At 33.6% G+C, this 20,853-nt stretch overlaps 1 protein-coding gene across 1 annotated transcript in view; it reads left to right on the plus strand.

Annotated features, from left to right (window-relative positions):
- The window catches only part of LOC110993892 (potassium voltage-gated channel protein Shaw), a 110,905-nt gene that overhangs the window by 39,038 nt on the left and 51,014 nt on the right, over nt 1-20,853 (plus strand). The window contains exon 4 of the mRNA XM_022260295.2: nt 11,595-11,774. Within this exon, the coding sequence (XP_022115987.1) occupies nt 11,595-11,774 (180 nt within the window). The remainder of the gene's footprint in view (nt 1-11,594; nt 11,775-20,853) is intronic.

Raw genomic sequence — 20,853 nt, forward strand, 5'->3', positions numbered from 1 at the left:
TATTTGACTTTCTTTTATCCAAGGAGCCTCGACTTTATTAATATGCTTGTACCTGCGACTTCATTTGCGTCTAATACGTTTTTTGTCGTTTGACAGAAGAAACATTTTTTATAATAAAAATTGTACTTTAACAACATGTGATAATTGAACAAATTTAGTGCTTAGTATTGAAGTTAATCGTGAAAACACGAAGAGATAAATTGTTATGTGTTATAATTTACTTATAATAAATATATTACATTATTATAAGAGGCACCTTTGATACATTTGATATATGTGTACTGCGATACATCGCTTTCAAAAAAAAGCCACAAATGTACAGAGAAATTAAAATAAATATAATTAGGTGTGTACCCGATCCGGCAACCTACGTGGTTAGTGACTATTAATTAATGCAAATAATAATTAAATATTTTGTTATGGTTAACATATATATTGTCGTATTAGTCATCAATTTAACTTCACTATAATATGTACTATAATTATAAAATAATTAAAATATTGTCATATTAACGCTATCACCCGCGAAGAACTGCAATATAGTTCGAATGTTCAAAATTTTACTTTGCCAAGTTGAAATCCTTTGAGAATTCATGAAAATTTTCCCCAATACAAAGTTCTGTATAAAGTTTAATGCATAGTGGCTTGAGTCTTATTTACTTTAAGTTAAATTCTGTTTTTCGTGGGAGCTCGGCTTTAAATATTTAACAGCGTGAATACTTAACTTGCTAACGGCGGGATTAAGATCAGTCAATCTTTTTGTTAATACAATATTAAAATATGTTTCATTATTTATAATACTATATTATGTCCTACATACATATGAAATTTTTCACCATCCTAATTTGCTTCAATTAATACAGTTATACAACTGCAGTTACCCATAACAACTCATACGTAGTTTTCGGTGAAAATAATAATTCTATGACAATTAATTAAATTCTGTAATAATCTTAGTAGTAATAAGGTAAAATGATATAATTGTATTATTTGTATTCATTTCTATAACAGCTATTTGCTAAACTTTATCTAATTTAAACTTATTTAACCAATTTCTGTAAAGCTCTTTAAAAAAAATATAAAAAAACATATCACTACACTTCGCACACCTGTGTACACTATTTCAAGCACACATTTTTTTATTTGGCTTTGTTGCGCCTGCTTGCTCTTGCTCTGCTTGCTCTTGGGAAGTTGCTATTCTAATATTGCACGGGGAGGGGAAGTGTATTGACACTATAATTATGTTCATATTCTCCAATCATTACCTCGAGGCGATTCGTAAAAGAGCGTACAAATTCTTAAAAGGCCGGCAACGCAATTTCGAGCCCTCTAGCATCGGGAGTGTCCATAAGCGGCGGTATCCCTTAAGATCAGGTGAGCCTTCTGCCCGTTTGCCCCTGTTCTATAATAAAAAACAATGCAATATTTGCAGTGTAATTAATTTATTAAGTTGATATCTTACTAATTTTTTGTTTATGATATGGCTTTATTAAGGCCAATTTTTCTCAAAAAGGACAAATATTTTACTGATAACCGAATGGACGGGAAAGGGAAGAAGAAACAAAAGAAGACAAATAGAGCGATGGGCTGACGGGAGCGAGAGGGTATCTGGAAGAAATTGGATGTCGATGGCACTAAATAAATTAGGGTGGAAAAAGTTGGAGATCTGGTTGTCTTCCTTGTGTTCCATGTTTGAGAGAAAAACTAAAATAAAATTTACTATAATTGTGTAATTTTATTTTTTAATCATTGACGTTAGTAGGGTTGTAAGTATGTTTAGAAATAGCCATATACATTTTGTATGTGTGAATACGGAACAATATTATTTCATAACACAAAGGCCCACATTTACCCTCAAAGATAACCAATTTCCAATTTCCGACTAACGTTTATTTGTTTTGTATGATGGCATTTGTTTTGGGTTCCAATTGGGTTCGAGAGTTTGCCGTAATTGTAACAATATAGGGCTCACACGATATTGTTTAAGTATTACAGTCATAATATACAGCATTCTAATTGTCTCTTTTACTCATTAGCATAAAAATCATTTGACAGAAAGTGCCGAAGTATTTTAGTTGAAAAAATTGTTGATGAATTAATTTGATTTATCACTACGTATCTTTAATGTTTTAAAGGAGTGTTAAGTCCTAATTTCTCTATGAATTCCTCCACCATATGCGACAAGATACTCACAAATGTACCATTTATTTATTTACGATTTGTTACCTTACAAAAAACATTATAAGTTATGAGACAACGGGCGGCCGTGGTGGAAGAAAAGCGATTTCTTCCAGACAACCCTAATTTGGAACAATAAAAAAAGAAACAGCTATAGAAGGTAGTTACAAGAACTGCATAAATAATTTAAAAAAAAAAACTCAAAATAACATATAAACTGTATATAATATGTGCCTCGTACAAACACAAACTACCTACCTGCAAAGTTCGTTAATGTTTTGGGGTCTATACAACTATAATACTGTTACGAAGACGGGTCAACTGCAATGTTTTTAGATTTTTCCACTACTTAGAGAACTTTTCAGCAGGCTGAAATATGATTTATGACCGTTTCAGGAGAGGGTCAATCACATATTAGAAATTCGAAATTTACATAATGTTGCCTTAGTTTTCAGGAGGCTGAAACATTTTTTCAGTCGGTTTCAGAACACGTATAGACGAATGGTACACTTTTCGGCAGACCCGTTTTCAGGCGTTTTCAGGCCTGGTTATAACCCTTTGAAGAAGGCATATTCTAGAACGAATTTTCTAGGTGTGGGACAAGCACTGTTTGATACGCGAAAGAGAGAAAAGATAAGAACCTTCTCGAAGCTAGACCGAGAACTCTAGAACGTCGTACGACAAGCACGCAGCAGTGTGCGAAAGAGATAGCAAGTACGCGCGTTCTAGAATTAGGCGATCGCTACTCAGTAGCGCTCCCGCCTAGAAAGTTCTCGTAAACATCGGAAACATCGTTCGAGATTCTTCCCAGGGATATATAAGCGAGCCAAAACGCGACCACTCAGTTCAGTTTTGAATGCGATTCCAAGCGATAAACACCGAAGAGAAAAAGTGCGATTAAGTGATACCAGTGATAAAGTACTGAGTGTTTTAAGTGATTAGTGACAGTGTTTCATTGTGTGTGTTTTTAGTGCTTTTCTGTGCGTAATTTCCAGATATTAGTGTTAACGAATTCCTCGTAGATTTTATTGAAATAAACCCTTGAAGAAATCGACGGCGTTTTCTATCCGATCCCCTAGCTCGTAACATTTTGGTGTCAGAATTGGGGATAGAAAAATGCCAATTACTCCAAGGGAGAGTCAAGAGAAGTTCGTGACAGTGTCTGCAGCAGATGCAGGGATGCAGACAAAGAAAACGGAGACTCTAATATCAAAGTTTGAAAACCTGGACAGTAGGTTTTCCGAACAGGAGAAACGCTTGCTTGAGTTAGAAAAGGAGGTTCAGTGCCTTAAGATGTCTGGATTTGTGGAATCATCTGGAACGCTGGAAGCACCTACTTTTAATGGTTCTTCTTCTTGGGACGCCTACAAGGTACAGTTTGAGGCTTTATGCAAGATAAACGGTTGGAAAGATAATCAGGCTGCGGCTGCCCTTATGTTGGGATTGCGAGGTGAAGCCCTGGACGTGTTGGAAGTTATGACAGGAGATGTGACGCTAACGCGACTGCTGAATGCCCTGGAGTCACGTTATGGAGACTCACATTTAGAGCCAGTTTACAGGGCTCAATTACGGGAGAGAATGCAGCGATCAAGTGAGAGCTTGCAAGAATGGGGTCTGGAAATAGAGAAGCTGGTAAGGAAAGCTTACGCATCCTTACCAGATGTAGCAGACAAGATATTAGTGCAAACCTTCATAGATGGAATAAGAGATCGTGAAGTCAGGCTGAGAGTGAAACTTGGTCACCACAAGAACCTGAAGGACGCTCTAGCCCATGCGTTGGAGGTAGAGGCGATTCAGAAAGATCCTCGACCTTACCGCATTAGGGCTGTCACGGAAAGAGCTACTGGTCAACGTGGGCCAACCTGTTACATCTGTGGGGAAGTAGGTCACATGAGGTTTTCGTGCCCTAAGAAAGACTTCCGAGGTGATGTAAAGGCTAGACGTGGAAATACCTTAGTCATCGACGGGGAAGTCAATGGAACTAAGTGTAATGTGACACTTGATACTGGAGCTTCACGAACAGTAATCAGACACCAACTTCTGAAGACATTTTCTAGAAGCCCTTCTAGAGGAATTGCACATCTTGTTACAGCTACGGGTCAACGCATAGCCGATCGGGGAGAAGGTATCGCGACCTTCAAGATTGGTGAACGTTTTTACAGACACAAGGTAGTTCTTGCTGACATAGTAGATGACTGTATAATCGGGTTAGACTTTATGAAGTTTTACAAATGTAAAATAGATCTGGAAAAAGGGATCTTCAAGTGTGGAGAACAGGAAGTCTCCTTAAAAGGCAATTCTTCAAATTGTGGTTATGACATCTGTAGAGTAATCGATGTGGACGGACAGGCCAGTAAACAACAAGAGTTGAACGCAGTTCGAACATTTCCGGATAACTATGAGGAAGCCTTGTCAATACACCTATCAAAGGCAGAGGAACAATTAAAGAAATTTTCTGATATGTTATCGATCCATGAAAGAGAGCTAATAAGGAGTTCAGATGATGCGTCTCCAAGGCCAAGTGAAAAAGTCACCAAACAGGACGGAAGGGATGGTCACGTGAGGATGCTTAGAACAGATACCATTCGTTCAGATTTCGGTGGTAGGTTGATGCAGATAGAACAGCAAGAGGATTGTGACATTAAACCAATTCTGGACTGGATGAAATCTTCAGCTGTCAAGCCACAATGGAGTGAAGTTGCATCTACAAGTAACACTACTAAGAGTTACTGGACTGAATGGGACAGTTTAGTTCTACATAATGGAGTGTTATGTCGCAAATTAAAAAATGCTCAAGGCGATCATTTGCAGTTAGTGGTGCCAAGATCCAAGGTTCGCGACATACTAGAAATGTGTCATATTGAGTTATCTAGTGGACATTTAGGAGTAAAAGGGACTCTTAGGAAGGTTAAAGAAATATTTTACTGGATTAATTATCGTGAAGATGTAGAAGACTGGATCAAGAAATGTAAAGCTTGTGCAGGCGATAAGGATTCGCAGACTCGGTCGCGAGGGAAAAGGATAATGATGAAAGGAAGTGATGATGCTCGGGACGAGCATGTCTAAGGAGAGGGTAGTGTTACGAAGACGGGTCAACTGCAATGTTTTTAGATTTTTCCACTACTTAGAGAACTTTTCAGCAGGCTGAAATATGATTTATGACCGTTTCAGGAGAGGGTCAATCACATATTAGAAATTCGAAATTTACATAATGTTGCCTTAGTTTTCAGGAGGCTGAAACATTTTTTCAGTCGGTTTCAGAACACGTATAGACGAATGGTACACTTTTCGGCAGACCCGTTTTCAGGCGTTTTCAGGCCTGGTTATAACCCTTTGAAGAAGGCATATTCTAGAACGAATTTTCTAGGTGTGGGACAAGCACTGTTTGATACGCGAAAGAGAGAAAAGATAAGAACCTTCTCGAAGCTAGACCGAGAACTCTAGAACGTCGTACGACAAGCACGCAGCAGTGTGCGAAAGAGATAGCAAGTACGCGCGTTCTAGAATTAGGCGATCGCTACTCAGTAGCGCTCCCGCCTAGAAAGTTCTCGTAAACATCGGAAACATCGTTCGAGATTCTTCCCAGGGATATATAAGCGAGCCAAAACGCGACCACTCAGTTCAGTTTTGAATGCGATTCCAAGCGATAAACACCGAAGAGAAAAAGTGCGATTAAGTGATACCAGTGATAAAGTACTGAGTGTTTTAAGTGATTAGTGACAGTGTTTCATTGTGTGTGTTTTTAGTGCTTTTCTGTGCGTAATTTCCAGATATTAGTGTTAACGAATTCCTCGTAGATTTTATTGAAATAAACCCTTGAAGAAATCGACGGCGTTTTCTATCCGATCCCCTAGCTCGTAACAATACTTATTATAGAGATGTTAAAATTTTCCACTTTAAAAAGGAAAGACTTGATTTTGTTTGCCAGTAATGTTTTTTTTAATATGTATGTAATGTATGTTTAAAAACGATCCATTCAAAGTTTTAAAAAATAATAACATTGAGTTAATAACAGTTTTCTTGTACTGAAAAATATGCAATTGCAATTATCATTCACATTTATTTGAATTATAATAATTAATAACTAAATACTAATTCATATACCAACATCTTTATAGTATGATACCATACTTTTATAGTATGATACAAAAATAACTACTTGAAGACAAGTCGTTTATATAAAGTTGTATTATAATTAAATAAGGCTCACTACAGTATTGGCCTAGTAGATTTAGCGTACGACTCTCATCCTTGAAGACAGGAATCGTAGGTTCGATCCTCGTCTGTGATATATTTTTTCTTTCTATGTGCGCATTTAACCTTCGCTCAAGAACCAAAAAGTCATCGGCGTGTCACAGGAGGCTGATAACCTACTTTCCTATGACAAATGATCATCATCAGGAATCTGAGGTCCTGAACTAAAATGTTTGAAGCGCCACTGATGTTTTCATACATAGTAGTTATAGCATATATGTTATTATAAACTTGAAAATAAATTTCAAACTAATTTTGAGTGAAAATTGTGATTTCACAAGTAGGTCACATTTCCATAATATTTTGTGAAAAAGCCAACTTATTTTCTAAGTTGAAGAATACTTAAAAGGACTTAAGAATCAAGCCGTGTGTCTGTTTGCCAAGAGTCTCAATGTAAGAATTGAATATCATCGTATGTATATAAAATTAATGTAAATCTGAGCTTGTAAAGTTTATTGCTTTTTCGCACAACCACTACGTGGTACTAGCCTGCTTGCCTTTTAATAGGCCCTTCAAAAAATAGTTCCAATGTTTCATTTTCAATCTTTACACACGTCAGCAGTATACAATTTAATTTTGTAATTAATATTTTTTGTTACTTTTTATTTGCTTGTTAGCTTTGCTTTGATTGCTTTTTATTTCCGCCATAAAAATATAACGTTTTAATTAACTCTAATCGGACAAAATAGTAATTCGTCAACTTGTGACAGTGTCGCTGCAAAAAACCTACATTTATATTATTTTAATAACTTTGTTTACCTACCTACATTTCTATATATTACCCATTTAGAATCGCGACATATTGATGTATTTCGTCCCGTGACCTAACTTAAAATTTTACCTTTGTACAACAGTAAAAGCAAAATTTTGTTACCAAAATGTATTATTATTATACAAAATCGAATTAATAAAAATGTTTCTTGAACCATACTCATTCTCTATACACATGTACTCTTCCAATTAATTCTGTCCTGTATATACTGTCCTATTCTATATTGTATTAATAGCAAATAATCTCAAACGACTGGATCGATTCAAAAAATATATGACCACGTTGCTATGTTATCTATGAGTAACATAGTTATATCTATTTTCAAATTATATAAATTACTAGCGGATCCGACAGACGTTGTCCTGTCTACACGTCTTTAATTTCAAAATTTCAATTTTTAATAAGCCATTTTGATGAAAATTATTATTCAAATGTTATGACAATATCTAACGATCCAGCACATGGTCACACACGATATAACACATCATTGTGTTATATCGTGTGTGACCATTATCATTAACAAAACTTTTTTTAAATTTCGGGACAGACTAAAATTAAAATTCGAATATTATTTAAAATTTGACACTGCGATGGTAGCGCCGTCTGTCGGATCCAATGTAAAACATTCCAAAATCAATCAACCAACAACTAATAAATTGAAAATTAATTAAAAAACATTGTCCAGCGGACAAAATTGTGAATCTAAACCATTCCCAGATCCCCTTGAACACACACAAAAAATTTCGTCTAAATCGGTCCAGTCGTTTAGGAGGAGTTCAGTCACATACACACGCACACAAGAAATATATATATTAAGATTATAGCCATTCGAAGCAGAGGCTGACTACGAATGTGTATAAAATTTTGGACGCCATTACTGCTGAAAGGTTAACTCGTTATCAACTCCGTTTACGACGATAACTTAATGACTACAGTGTGTTCATGATGAGTTTATATAATTAATAGTTTCTCGCCAGCTTTATGGCTTTGCACAATTTACCCCATTTCGGCTCATAGTTTATGCGTAACTAAGAAATATCATGGAGTGTAGAAAGAATGTACCCTAAAATTCGTTTCTGTTCTTCACACTTTCTCCGGGTTTAGATAAAAAAAAATTGGTTGTCTGTAAAGTCGGCTTACTGACGATAGTTGAACGTGAAAATGTCATAAGAAAATACTGATGGAATGGTTGCATTTTTCCAAAGTTTTTTTTTATCACTATAAATACTAGTGACCAGTCCCGGCTTCGGGTGCAATGCTGATGAAAAGCACGTTTTATTAAGTATTGTTATTATCGCTAGAGAGCTCCGATATTAAACGCGTCCAATTGCTGCTAAATTCTAAGTTCTGCAGACCTTTTCAATGCTTACAATACTTAGTACATTATTTTGAGAAATCTCGTAAGGTAAAATGTAATCTATTAAAAAAACCGCATCAAAATCCGTTGCGTAGATTCAAAGATTTAAACATACATAGGAATAGAGAATGTGACTTTGTTTTATACTATGTAGTGATGTAAAATGAAGTATATACCTAAGCACGCATTATGAAGCCCACATTAACATAAACTCAATTTATTTTGAACCAAATAGGTCGTTTTAATTACAACATTTAGAATAATTTTACTCCAATCTATTTTGCTTTAATAAGACGCTTCTTTTGACTTTGACCTACTTAAGAGATATTAAAGTAAATTATAATTTTTGTTCGAATAAAAGTCATTTATATTTGTATTAGGCAAACTTTTCTTGTTAGACCATCTGTTGCTTCGGGCTATTGTGTTTGGTACAAGATAATTTTCTCATATGACCTTTTAACTTTTTCCATTGTCAAGCTGAAACACGAAAATAATTGCGATACAACCTTCAGATTTTGTAGGCAACTCGGTGACCGCAACACGCCGTTTTTGGGTGTCAATTGTCAAACTCGAATACATTTTTTACTTACGAGATTCTGACTTAGCGTTAAGTTTCGTTTCTGAATATCCATACGGCTTGCTGGTTTCTTATAAATGCATATAAAAAGTCCATTGGTGCACAGCTTGGGTTGGAACCTACGACCAGTCATGAGAATCAATCAAGCCACTATGCCAACACTGCAAAAATATGATATTGCAAAAACCTGTTTAATTATTTCCTTATCCTACCACCAAAATTAAACATATATAAGAACAAAAAAATATACCAAAATATAAATTATTAATGATTATAGTTTAGATAATAATGATCACTTAATAGTAATGGCGTTCAACTAAAAGATTATTTGGGTTTGATACCAAGCGAAATAATAATTGTTAATATCATATTTATAGCCCACTTGTCGTAAATTAATAATGAAACTATAAGTCAAACCTCCCTTAGCCTTTTACATACATCTACAAATATTATTATACGGTTTATCGCTAAAGCCTCTAATTGGACCATACAATTCGTAACTCAACTTGATCTGGGCCAACATAGCAATTTACGACTCAATAAAGTCAGATTTTATATGCTAGAAGTCAAAGGGGTTGGTACTATATTATATGTCTTATCTCATATAATTAAACAAGGCTAGGATAAGCTATACTGACTTCTTTAATAGCATTTCCCAACAAATTTGACTTTAAGATATAACTCGGTGATGGTTGTTGTGGATATGTTAAATGAAACACTTTGTTTGAAGCTGGGTGTAAAGTATCTTGAATCATTTAAAATATGATCTTATAACTAAAATAAAATATGGGGTAGTGGGTCGCGACAGTTAGAAAAAGATTAACTTCGCTTTCATTTACAAGTGGATTTAATGGGAAACAAGAATGCTATATTATAATTATCAATGTGGGAAAAACTAAAGGGCTCATTTTGGCTTCAGGTGTAAGATAAATGTTAAAATTTGGTTTACGCTTGTAATTCTTGTAATTCTTCAACGTTCACGCCCGTTTTACGCCCTTGAGAACTGGCAGTAAATGTAATTAGAAGCATTTCATGTTTCTTTTTTGACGTTCATAAGTGTACATTGAATTACCTATATGAATTTTCTGGCCGTTGTGCACATAAATGTGAAGTAAAGTAAAAATAACGTATGTTTTTCTAAAAAAAAATCATATTTTGGTTATCACTTGGAAGTTTATTTTATATTATTTCTGAGCGCTGGAGAGCTGTTCCGTGCGGGGTTCAAGGATTATCCATTTTTTCTGGGACACCCTGTATAATATAATAATTCTTTATATTTACTTTTTACAAAAAATATAATGTCATAGTATGTTAGAAAACCGCTGTGGTTTGTAACCATAGCAGTCTTGTTTAGAAGCGCGACAAATGCATATAAAAGTAGTTTTTTTTCATTTAAAGTTTATGTTGGTTACGGTTAGGCTATCTAATATCTGATTGGGTAGACCATTTATTAGCCGCGGTAGCATTGCATCATATAAGTTGTTTGCTCTCGATGTATAGAGCTGACAAGAGGTAACGGGCAGGAGGCTCACCTGATGTGAAGTGATACTTCTGCGACATTGATAGATTTTGCTCGCAAATGCGATGCCGACTGGTTAAGAATTGATACGCTCTTTGCTTGAAGGACCACAAGGTGAATTGGTTTGGAAATACTTCAATTAGCTTGTTTCACATAGCAGAAGTGCATGGCAAAAACTACCTCAAGGAGGACGTCGAATTGATACGGATTGTATTTAGTATTCTGCCTTGATGAACAATTAACGCTATATGCGTGCGGTAATGCAAAAATTCGGAAGCAATCAAATCAAATCAAAATTTATTTATTCATATAGGTAACAATATACACTTATGAACGTCAAAAAAACCTCTGCAAAAAATCCTCTGCTAGTCATATCAATCATGACATTAAAACTGGGTCAGACAAATTAAAAACAGTCGATGAAGGTCATAATAAGAAATTTTCCATTGAGGCAGTTTATTGAATCATTCAGTTGGAAGCCTTAAGATCCTATAGAGCCTCAAAGTCAAAAGGCCTTAAGTGATTGAAAATCGCAAAAACAGCTGAAATTCTTCAGTTAAGAGATCTAATCCCTAAGATAAATTTCTTAATTCTAAAGTCGTGCTTCCTGGCTGTACAAAAGTTGTGTAAAAAAATCCTTGGCGATTAAAAAGAGTGGCGGAGAGTTTATTGCCAGTTCTTCACTTCCGTTCTACGCCCTTGATTTGAGAATTGGTAGTAAATGTAAAATAAGAAGCATTTAATGTATATTTCTTTTTTTGACGTTCATAAGTGTTATGAATGAAGTTATATTCATTATGTTACCTACATGAATAAATGATTTTGTGTGCCCAATTGATTTTAAAATAGTAAATACAGAATTGAAAGACACAAAAATCTACCGATAGCAGGCACTAATATTACTTAATGGAATTCATGGTAAATGATTATTTTTCAGAATACTCTGGCAATCCTGGATAAACTCGATATCGACAGTGAAAAGCCATCTGAAGAAGAGATTGCAAGAATCTTCGGGTATGAAGAATCTTACCATGCTGGGGAGCTCGGCCCCTGGCAGAGGATCAAGCCCAAGGTCTGGGCTCTATTTGACGAACCTTCCAGTTCACCATCTGCAAAGGTAATTGCTTAAACGTCTGTGATAACCTATTAGAGAATAGCTAGCATGGTATGTCTTGGCATGATTGTTCGTTCACTGGTAAAACCCCACTGAATCCATGGATTTTTTCTTATTTGCTCAATTAAAACTTATTCGTGACCTTCACCATGTCTTGGACCTCTTGTCTATGCCGAAATCTGAATCATTAGAAATAAATTCTAATACAATGGTCTTTTGTGTCACAGTGATAAAAAATTACGTGTTTATATTTTATTTCTATTATAGAACAGTTATTTACAAATATGACAGAGATTATATAGTAAGAGAATACGATGTCATTGTTTTATTAGAAAGGCTCGCCACGCAACATTTATCAAAACATTGATAGATGAGTTCAGATGTTCTCTGATCGGCGTCTGCGCCGGAATCGCGAAGTTACTTGTAAATAAAAATGTCAGATGATTAATGTGACGACAACTTGACAAATTTTATTCACTTCGACATATATGTTATACGTAAATGCTTCTGACATTTATAACAGATCTTTAAATAAAACCACAAAACGGAGTAATTGCCAGTATTGGATTTTCGATTCGATTTAGGATTTTTTGATTGAATGGAAAATTAAATACGGAATCGAGTCGGTAACCAAATCACAACAAATTCTGGAGTTACCTACTAATACTGCCTGAAGGCTTTGCGGCCTAACGCTGTTGTAAATTGAGGTATCGGTTTCGAATACTGGCAGAAGCGTATTTTATAATTAGATCTGTAATTTGTATTTGTCTCTGGCTGGAGGGCTAGGGAATGTAAAATTAGCTATTCAGATATTGCTAAGACTATAGTTTGTAAATATACATAAGCGGAAACTATATAACTTGCGGAAGTTTTTGACGTGACAAAGTCTGATAATTCGATAAAGCCGGCGCAACGCACAAAAAAACATGTCGTATGAGGCGTTACCTCGCTCTGAGGCATTCCGTTTTGTGCTTGAAGTGCAAGTGAGAGCGCGGAACGAGCGACAAAGAGGCATGCATAATCGGCCTCCGCGTTCGCCAGCGTTCACATCTGTCTCTCACCTACTTGGCGGCCGAGCAGCCAAACTCGGTACAAATAAATGTAATTCGATCAATTCAATTGTGATTTCCATTTACCTCCTTCTCTATATCCATACAAAATATCTATCAAACAAATAAAATTAAAATTTTCTATTGAAAAATGCAACCATTCCATCAGCATTTATGACGTTGTCACGTTCATCTATCGTGAGCAAACCGACTTTATTGACAAACGATTTTTTTATGTAATAGGAGACTCACCTGATGTTAGATGACACCACTACCCATGTACACTACATTTGCCAGCAGGGTCGCCAGTGGGCAGCTGGTTAAGATACGCTCAGTTGTTGTCCATGCTCATTTGCCTCATGTCCAATAAAAAAGTCAATGAACATTGGGAAAATTAAAGCCGTTCGAATGCTTTAATCACTTACTCGCGTTAGCTAAAAATATTTTTTTCCTATTCCCATACCTTGCGGTAATAAATCAAGTGAATCGCAAATAACTCTGGATTGGGGAGTGACTCAACAAATCAAATTGTTGGGACTCGCATAAATTACTAAGCCGATTTCGGAATATTTAAATTGTACGCAAATATTAAATATAAATACACATTTTGGGATCGTCGAAATGCAAAGTACTTTACGCATAAAACAAGGCAATTCATCATTCATCATCATAAAGGCATTTTTGAAAGTCAAAATTATAAAATAAGATATTCATAAAAATATTTATCTAGTTATCTCTAGTCTACAACAGAATACTGTATTTATTTAAAAAAAATTAAAATGCGGTGCTCAAATAATATTAACTTCATGGAAGTCTTCCACAGTCCGTTTCACAAGACACTTTCTTTTGCGAGCTGGCGAATTGAGGAATCGACGATTCTTGCCTGTGAGATACGATCTTCAATTATTCAACGTAAGAGTGTTCTCCTACATCGAAGACTGCCAAAGCACCCACTAAAAAGTGGTTGTCCCTGGGCTGCGATAACGGCCCCTTTAATATATAAAAAAAAATTGTAACATGTTTAATTTATTCATTCTAACTGACCTAGAATGTTTAAAAAAATGTATTCTTAACAAACATAAAAATATGAATCTTATTAATTATCTATGAGAAGTAAGTGGTAGGTGTCTAAATGTATTCCTCAAATGTTTTCCTTCACTCGAATGTTATATGGCGTTTATAAAATAAAAGGAGAACAGCTGCGAATTGAACGACTGATTAAAAAAATACCATTTTGCAACATTCTACACATGTTGTATCATTTGTAGTTTTAATAAAACACAGAATTTACAGGTTTCCGAACGAACGAAACACCGAACGATAGAAAACCAATTCTCAGATCAAAACTGATCAAGTAAGAAAAAAGGAAAAGACGTAGATAATTAAAACGTATTACCTACGTCGTTAAAAAATTATAATTTTAATAACTATACATGTTTTTATAACTATTACTGTCATACTTAATTAAATTGTCGCTTATCTACTGCTTATACCAAGTATATTAATACAGCACAGGAAGCAAATAACATACACAATATTGTAAAATGAACTTTATTATTATTAAACTATACATCAGTAGTTGATATAATATATATTACTTTCGTTACGTCAAAAACACTTTCTTCTGTTAAAACATATATAAATTAGGTAATATAAAATGGCCTGTAATCTTTTATTCTACGTCGCATGTTACTTAAATTTTAAAGTAGTTATGCGTCAAAAAGTGCCCTATGCCCCATTATGGGACTATGGGACTCCATTTCATCCTTTAATCGTAAAACATAGCATTCCCAAAGGATCTTTGAAGGAGATCTCGAATTCAAGAACGTTTTCACTTTTTATTAGCTGCTAAATTTCTGAAACCCATTTTGGTTTCCGGGCAACGAAATTGTGGCAACAAATTCTGGAGTTTGGTGTCAAAACCTGAGCATTTGTCTCATAATAAACCTGTTTTTTATATGTAATAAATATAATACATGGATCTGTAGTAATTTAAAGCAGTTTTCATTTCGAATATTTTTTCTGGCGTTATGTTCTACTGTCATATATTGCACCAATTTAAAAACATAAATCTGGAAATAATTCAAAAATATTTTAATATTATTTATGCCAGTAATCACTAAGCCAAGTTAGCGATTATGGGACAGCTACAAGCCGAATGAAACATCTATTTAAAAATCAGCCAAAAGCAGGAATATTCCCCAGGAATCAAACTTAGATATTTTGTTGGACTTTCAACCTTCATTCAGATAAATTATCTAATAATCGAAATAAAAAATTAAAAGAGTTCTGATTTTTAAATCTTCACAACATTTTTAAATCTTCGATTGCGAGAATCAAACCCAGAATGCTTTATGCTATACCAAGCCGGCGATTACGTAACAGCTTCATTCCTGAAACTTCTATCTAAAAAATAAAATATATTTTCCGGGAATCAAACACAAACGTCGAAACTCTAAAAGATTTGCGTTAAATTCACAGACGAAAATATTTTATCGGAAATTCCACATTCATATAATTTAATAAAAGGACATTTTCTTAGAAGCTCTGAATATTGGATTAACTTGGGTAATATAATTTGCTTAGAATTTTTTCCTGTAGTTATATCCATTATATGGAATTATTGGCTCTTATCTCTGTGGGAAACTTCGTCGGAAAATTTGAAGGTTGTTTCGAATTACCGTTTTTCTTTATTTTGCTTACAGGTGTACCCTATTATTCCATGATCAAAAGATAAATAAGAATTCAAATTAAGTTTTAAAAAGGTTTGGGATTCTTGTCTTGTAATTATAGTATTTTTTATTTATACTATACGTATTACACAAAAAAGATCTGTCCTGCCGTTTAGGAGTTTTGTTACGAACACATGCACAGAATATTTATATATATATACCAGCTTTTTATTTGCTGTATAGATAATAACATAGATACCGACTGCAGCGTCATATGCGGGACTGATTTGTGAATCTAAACAAACCAGGGCGCCACCCAGATGCAAACGAAAAAATGTATCCAAATCGGTCCAGCCGTTTAAAAGAACTTCAGCTACATACACACCTACAGTAGAAATATATATCAAGATGTATCAGTTTAACACTGATCACACAAAACCAAATTAATGTTATTTAAATTGTTTTAAACTCGTTTTAATTTGGATATGTGTTAACCACATACCGCTTAAAAAACGCTTTCCGCTTCGCTTTTGACTGTTTCCGTTACAAGCATTCGAATGGATTCGTTAACACTTTTCGTGATTCATTGTCCAAATAACTCATTGATTGACTCTATAAAAAACAACGTACTTATATACACGCGTTAGAAGTTAAATTTCCTGGACAAGATAAAAATCTTTTCAAAAATATTATACGTTTAATCTTACGCTTTAAGTTTATAGAAAAAGTATACTACAATTGTTGCCGTGGCTCTTAAAGCAAAACATCTCGAAATGATAACGTATATACGTATAACAAAATAATACTACTATACTATAATAAAATAGTTGCGTGGCGTTATAAAAAAAATATGTATTTTTTTCGCGATCTCCCTTTCGCACTCTCTCTCAGTCGGTCTCAATCGCTCTCTCCCTTTTCTTCGACAAAAACGCTGCACATCTTCGTGACGTTCCGTAAAAAATTTACTCTCATGCGCTTACGAAACAATTCAGCAGTGGTGGTGCAATTGATAATATTGCAATATATTTTACATTAATCTTTATAAAAAGAGTCTATGTATGTAAATGTTAACATATCTAAAATGTCATATAAAAACTTTGCAAAAGCTTTGAAATCTCACATCTCGCTCCGCTTGTCGTCGTGTCCGCTCTGAGCTTTTTATCGAGTCGTACTTCAATAGAAACTTGCATGGAAGCCGCAGCCTTTCAAAGTGAAAACTCATTACAGCAAGCGCTGTTTATTGCCAACTGAGATTCCATACTTATTGAAGAAATTCATTTCCGATCTGTAAACGAAGTTGTCGCATCTGGTGTAAACTTTAAGACTGTGGTCGCAGGTTTTTATTCAGATTACAAATATTCTTTTTCCAGTTATCATTGTCAACTTAAAGCCTTGCGTTACTTTTTAGCTAAGTTTGTAAATGGCTGGCTATATTTCTGTTATAGGATAAAATTGTAATTTACGTTTATAACAGTGTTCCTTTGAATATGAATTGATCGGGTTTTTTTTATAGAACAGGGGGCAAAAATGGCTCACCTGGTGTTAAGAGATACCGCCGCCCATGGACACTCAATGCTGGAGCCTGGAGATATATAATATATAATATATAAATAATATAATATCTATAAGCCATTATGTATAGATAATAGAGAGGTTTTATATAATTATATTGTTTGTATTTTTTGTTATAATCTGAAGGAATCAGACTTAGTTATCTCAATAGTTTGTACTAAAGCGAGGAATTTGAAATGTTTACCTTGTATTGGTGATCCATTCTTTGTGATATTATACTTCTAACATATTTATTTTGTGTCCTTTTTATTAAGGTATTAAAACTTTATTTCAAATACTGTAATATAAATCAAAGATTTTTAAATAAATACACAATAAATATCCTTGAAAAATATATAACATATTGCATTGCCACGTTTATTAGTAAGACCGTGGTCGGCAAATATAGTTGTAATAAAAATAGTCGCAATAATAGTTGATATAAAAATCAAAAGAAGCAACGGTCGTATAACTTAATGATTAATTTGGTTTTATGAAAATTTTCTTAGCTATTATTTGTTAAAGCATTTATTAACTAAATCCACTCGGGCGAAGCCATTTGTTTAGTAAATCATCAAGATACTTTTTAAATTACTCAATATAAAATACTTCCACTCTTCTCGGTGTCTAGCTTTACGAAGCCACACAGGGCCAACTGCTCTACTTATATCATCCTCCTTTTCTTTGTCCTTTTTCTTTTGTCATAGCGGCAAAGTCATTCCGTCGCTTTTTGTTAGAAGCCTCCATAAGCATGATTAATTTAATGAATTAGTTAATAGAAACTTATTCAATACAATGTTTTATTTCTGCTAATTTTGTTTTCTGCAGAAAAATAAATTATTTGGTTACATAACAGAACTGTTATTCATGTTTATTTCCAACCAACTTCCATAAGTCGATGTTTGTAACCGTTTGTTGACTCAATATTGAAGCACTTTACGAGTGTTCTTGATTAAACCTTTGATCTATCGCTGAAAAGGGAAATAGAATATATTGGGAAGGCATTCCGAATTGTTTCGGTAATATTAAAATTGTAATTAAAAATATATGGTTTGATTGTGAGGCTTTGTGAATTAAATATAAATTTGTCTCATCATTGTATTTTTATTACGTACATGTCATCATGTCATTGATAAGTTATCAATTTAATTAAAAACCAACATTATTAATTCCTTGAGCAAATTGCGCCATCTATGTTCTGCATTAGCTAATTTGTATCGGCGCGTCTGATTCTAATTATTTTAACCCATTTTCCCCAAAATTAAATTCTGCCATTTGTTAAGTGAATTTTGTGTTTCATTGGAATCGCTATTAGCGAGTAGTATACTCCCTACGGGCAGGTTTTTAGGCGCATGAGCGTATTTTTTTTAACCAAAAAAATATCACGATAATTGCACCGTTTTAGTCGAAGAAAAGAGACAGAGCGATTGAGACCGAGGGAGAAAAAACGCTAATGGTTGATGTATTCGTTTCGTAGTTACATATTTAAACTTAAACAAATCTTTATTGCATTCCTTATGTTAAAAACACGTGACACGTTATAATTTATTACAACAAGGACAGCAGAATTAAATAATCTTATTCTCACAATGTTATATTAATGAGTTCAAGTGAAGAGTAGAATATTTAAGGGATTTGAATTAATTACGTATATAAGTAAATATAATTTACTTGTATAATTTTAATACAAGTATAATTTCATAAATGTAAAATTATATATTGTTCGAAATAATATATACGTTTACATTTTTAAATCAATTTTCTGCCATAATCTGATAAATTTGTGTTTTAAATCGCAAATTAATTTAATTTTTTCAGTAAATTAGAGTCACATTTAGACCTATATATATATATATGTTATTTAATACTTTTCAGTGAATTTAGGAGTCGGTTATATTAATAATATTATTTTTATTTACTTCATAGATGGGGTATTTGTGTAAATTTTATTGCCGAGTCACCTGTCTCTTCGGTAGATATAAAAAGTTATCACTTAAGGATAATCAATCATCGAAAAAGCAATATATAACGGTCTCTGATACAAAATGCCTAGACCTTTATTAAATTAAATTTTACTACAGGATATATCTAAATAGATAACGTAACGAGGTTCCCAGCACTTTATTTTTGTTAACAAAAAGCATGTGGTTTGAAAACCCTTCAGGTTCATGATCAAATATAATTTAATTTTTAAACTAATGTTTAGTTTAATAATGTCATATATTTAAGATGGAAGATTTTGTAAAATAATCCCTAGATTTAGTACTATGTATGATGTCAAACTTAATAAATAAATTAAAAACTGTGAAAAGGATGTTCTTAAGTCTTAACTGCTATTTTTACACATTTACAATTCTTTTTATATAACAAGCAAACGGGCAGGAGGCTCACTTGATGTTAAGTGAGGGTTCGGGAGTGCGTTGCCGGCTTTTTAAGAATTAGCATGCTGTTTTCTTGAAGGACCAGTCGCTAAGCTTGCAAACAAAAGTTATTGCTTTAACAGTTTAAGTTACAATATTTAAAATACTGTATTTGTATATTTATATTACATATGTACAATTTAGTAGTAGTAATAAGTTAGGGTTTTCTTTTAATGTTTAATTTCAATTGTCTTTTTTATAATATGTAAAGCTGTAAGATAAATAAACATTGAGCGTTGCGGTATAAATCTATGTTAAAAATATGTATTAAACATACAATAATATGTATTTAAGTGATAAATATCAGTTGTCACCAACAGAGTCGTATTATATACCTCTCGGGGCCTTTTGGCATTAGATAAATAGCCATTTCGATGTTAGCGTTTGATAAATTACCTTTGTGGTACAAGGTATACGACTTACACTAACAAAATTGCAATATTAGGAAAAATTTCTCTTTGGAGGACTGTTACCTTTTTTTTTAATTGAGGGAAATGCATTTCCGCACAGAGTGTGGGACTCGCTCTAAAAGCCCTAATTAAACTCCTCCCACCAATCACGTCACTATTTGGGAAACTTGGGGTCGCAAGCAAGCTGCAGCAACCATCTTCCATTACATTGACATCGCCTGAGAAGTCTTTACAGTAGGGTTGCAATTTCTTGCACCTAACACGTGATTCGCCGCCATGTTCTCCCTCTCAAAAACATATACAACTATAGATAGAGATAGCAGTTGAAAATTAATTATCTTTGGTCTCTTAATAACAGTGTGGCTTATGTTTGCACATCATAAATAATTTACTATGATATACGTTTAGTACAATTTAGGAACTGAAAGCGTTTTTCAGTTGATGTTTATACAATTGCAATTTTTGTTAAGTAAATCCCATAATCTAAGATTAATCTTGCTTCATATTGCGTAGTTTTTTAATGACACACTAATTTAGTTCTATGTGAAACAACTTTTTATATGAAAAGAGGTCGTAGATTTTAAATAAATTTCTTAAGAAAAACTTGCTATAAAGTATAAAGATAAGAAATTAAAATTAATTTTGCATTCGATAAATAAATATTTTTTCACATTTAGTCAAGATCATAAACGATATTAAAGTTTCTGTTAGCGTATTTTAATTTAAAATAAAATACACTTTCTCTTATGTACATACTTTTTTTATTTAAATATTTTTTTTTATTCTGATCGATACGAGCCGTAGATTTTTGTACACAAAAGCTTGTGTTATCAAAAATATATAATCTGTTGATTTCCTCACGATGTTTTTTTTTCAACGTATTAAACGTGTTTTTCGCCATTGCGAGAAGTCAACATGTGACCTCGGTGGAAAATTGCACTTCCAACTAATAAGTTAGGAATTATGAATTTAAATAAACT

Source organism: Pieris rapae, chromosome 21 (assembly GCF_905147795.1).
Source record: "Pieris rapae chromosome 21, ilPieRapa1.1, whole genome shotgun sequence".
NCBI lineage: Eukaryota > Metazoa > Arthropoda > Insecta > Lepidoptera > Pieridae > Pieris > Pieris rapae.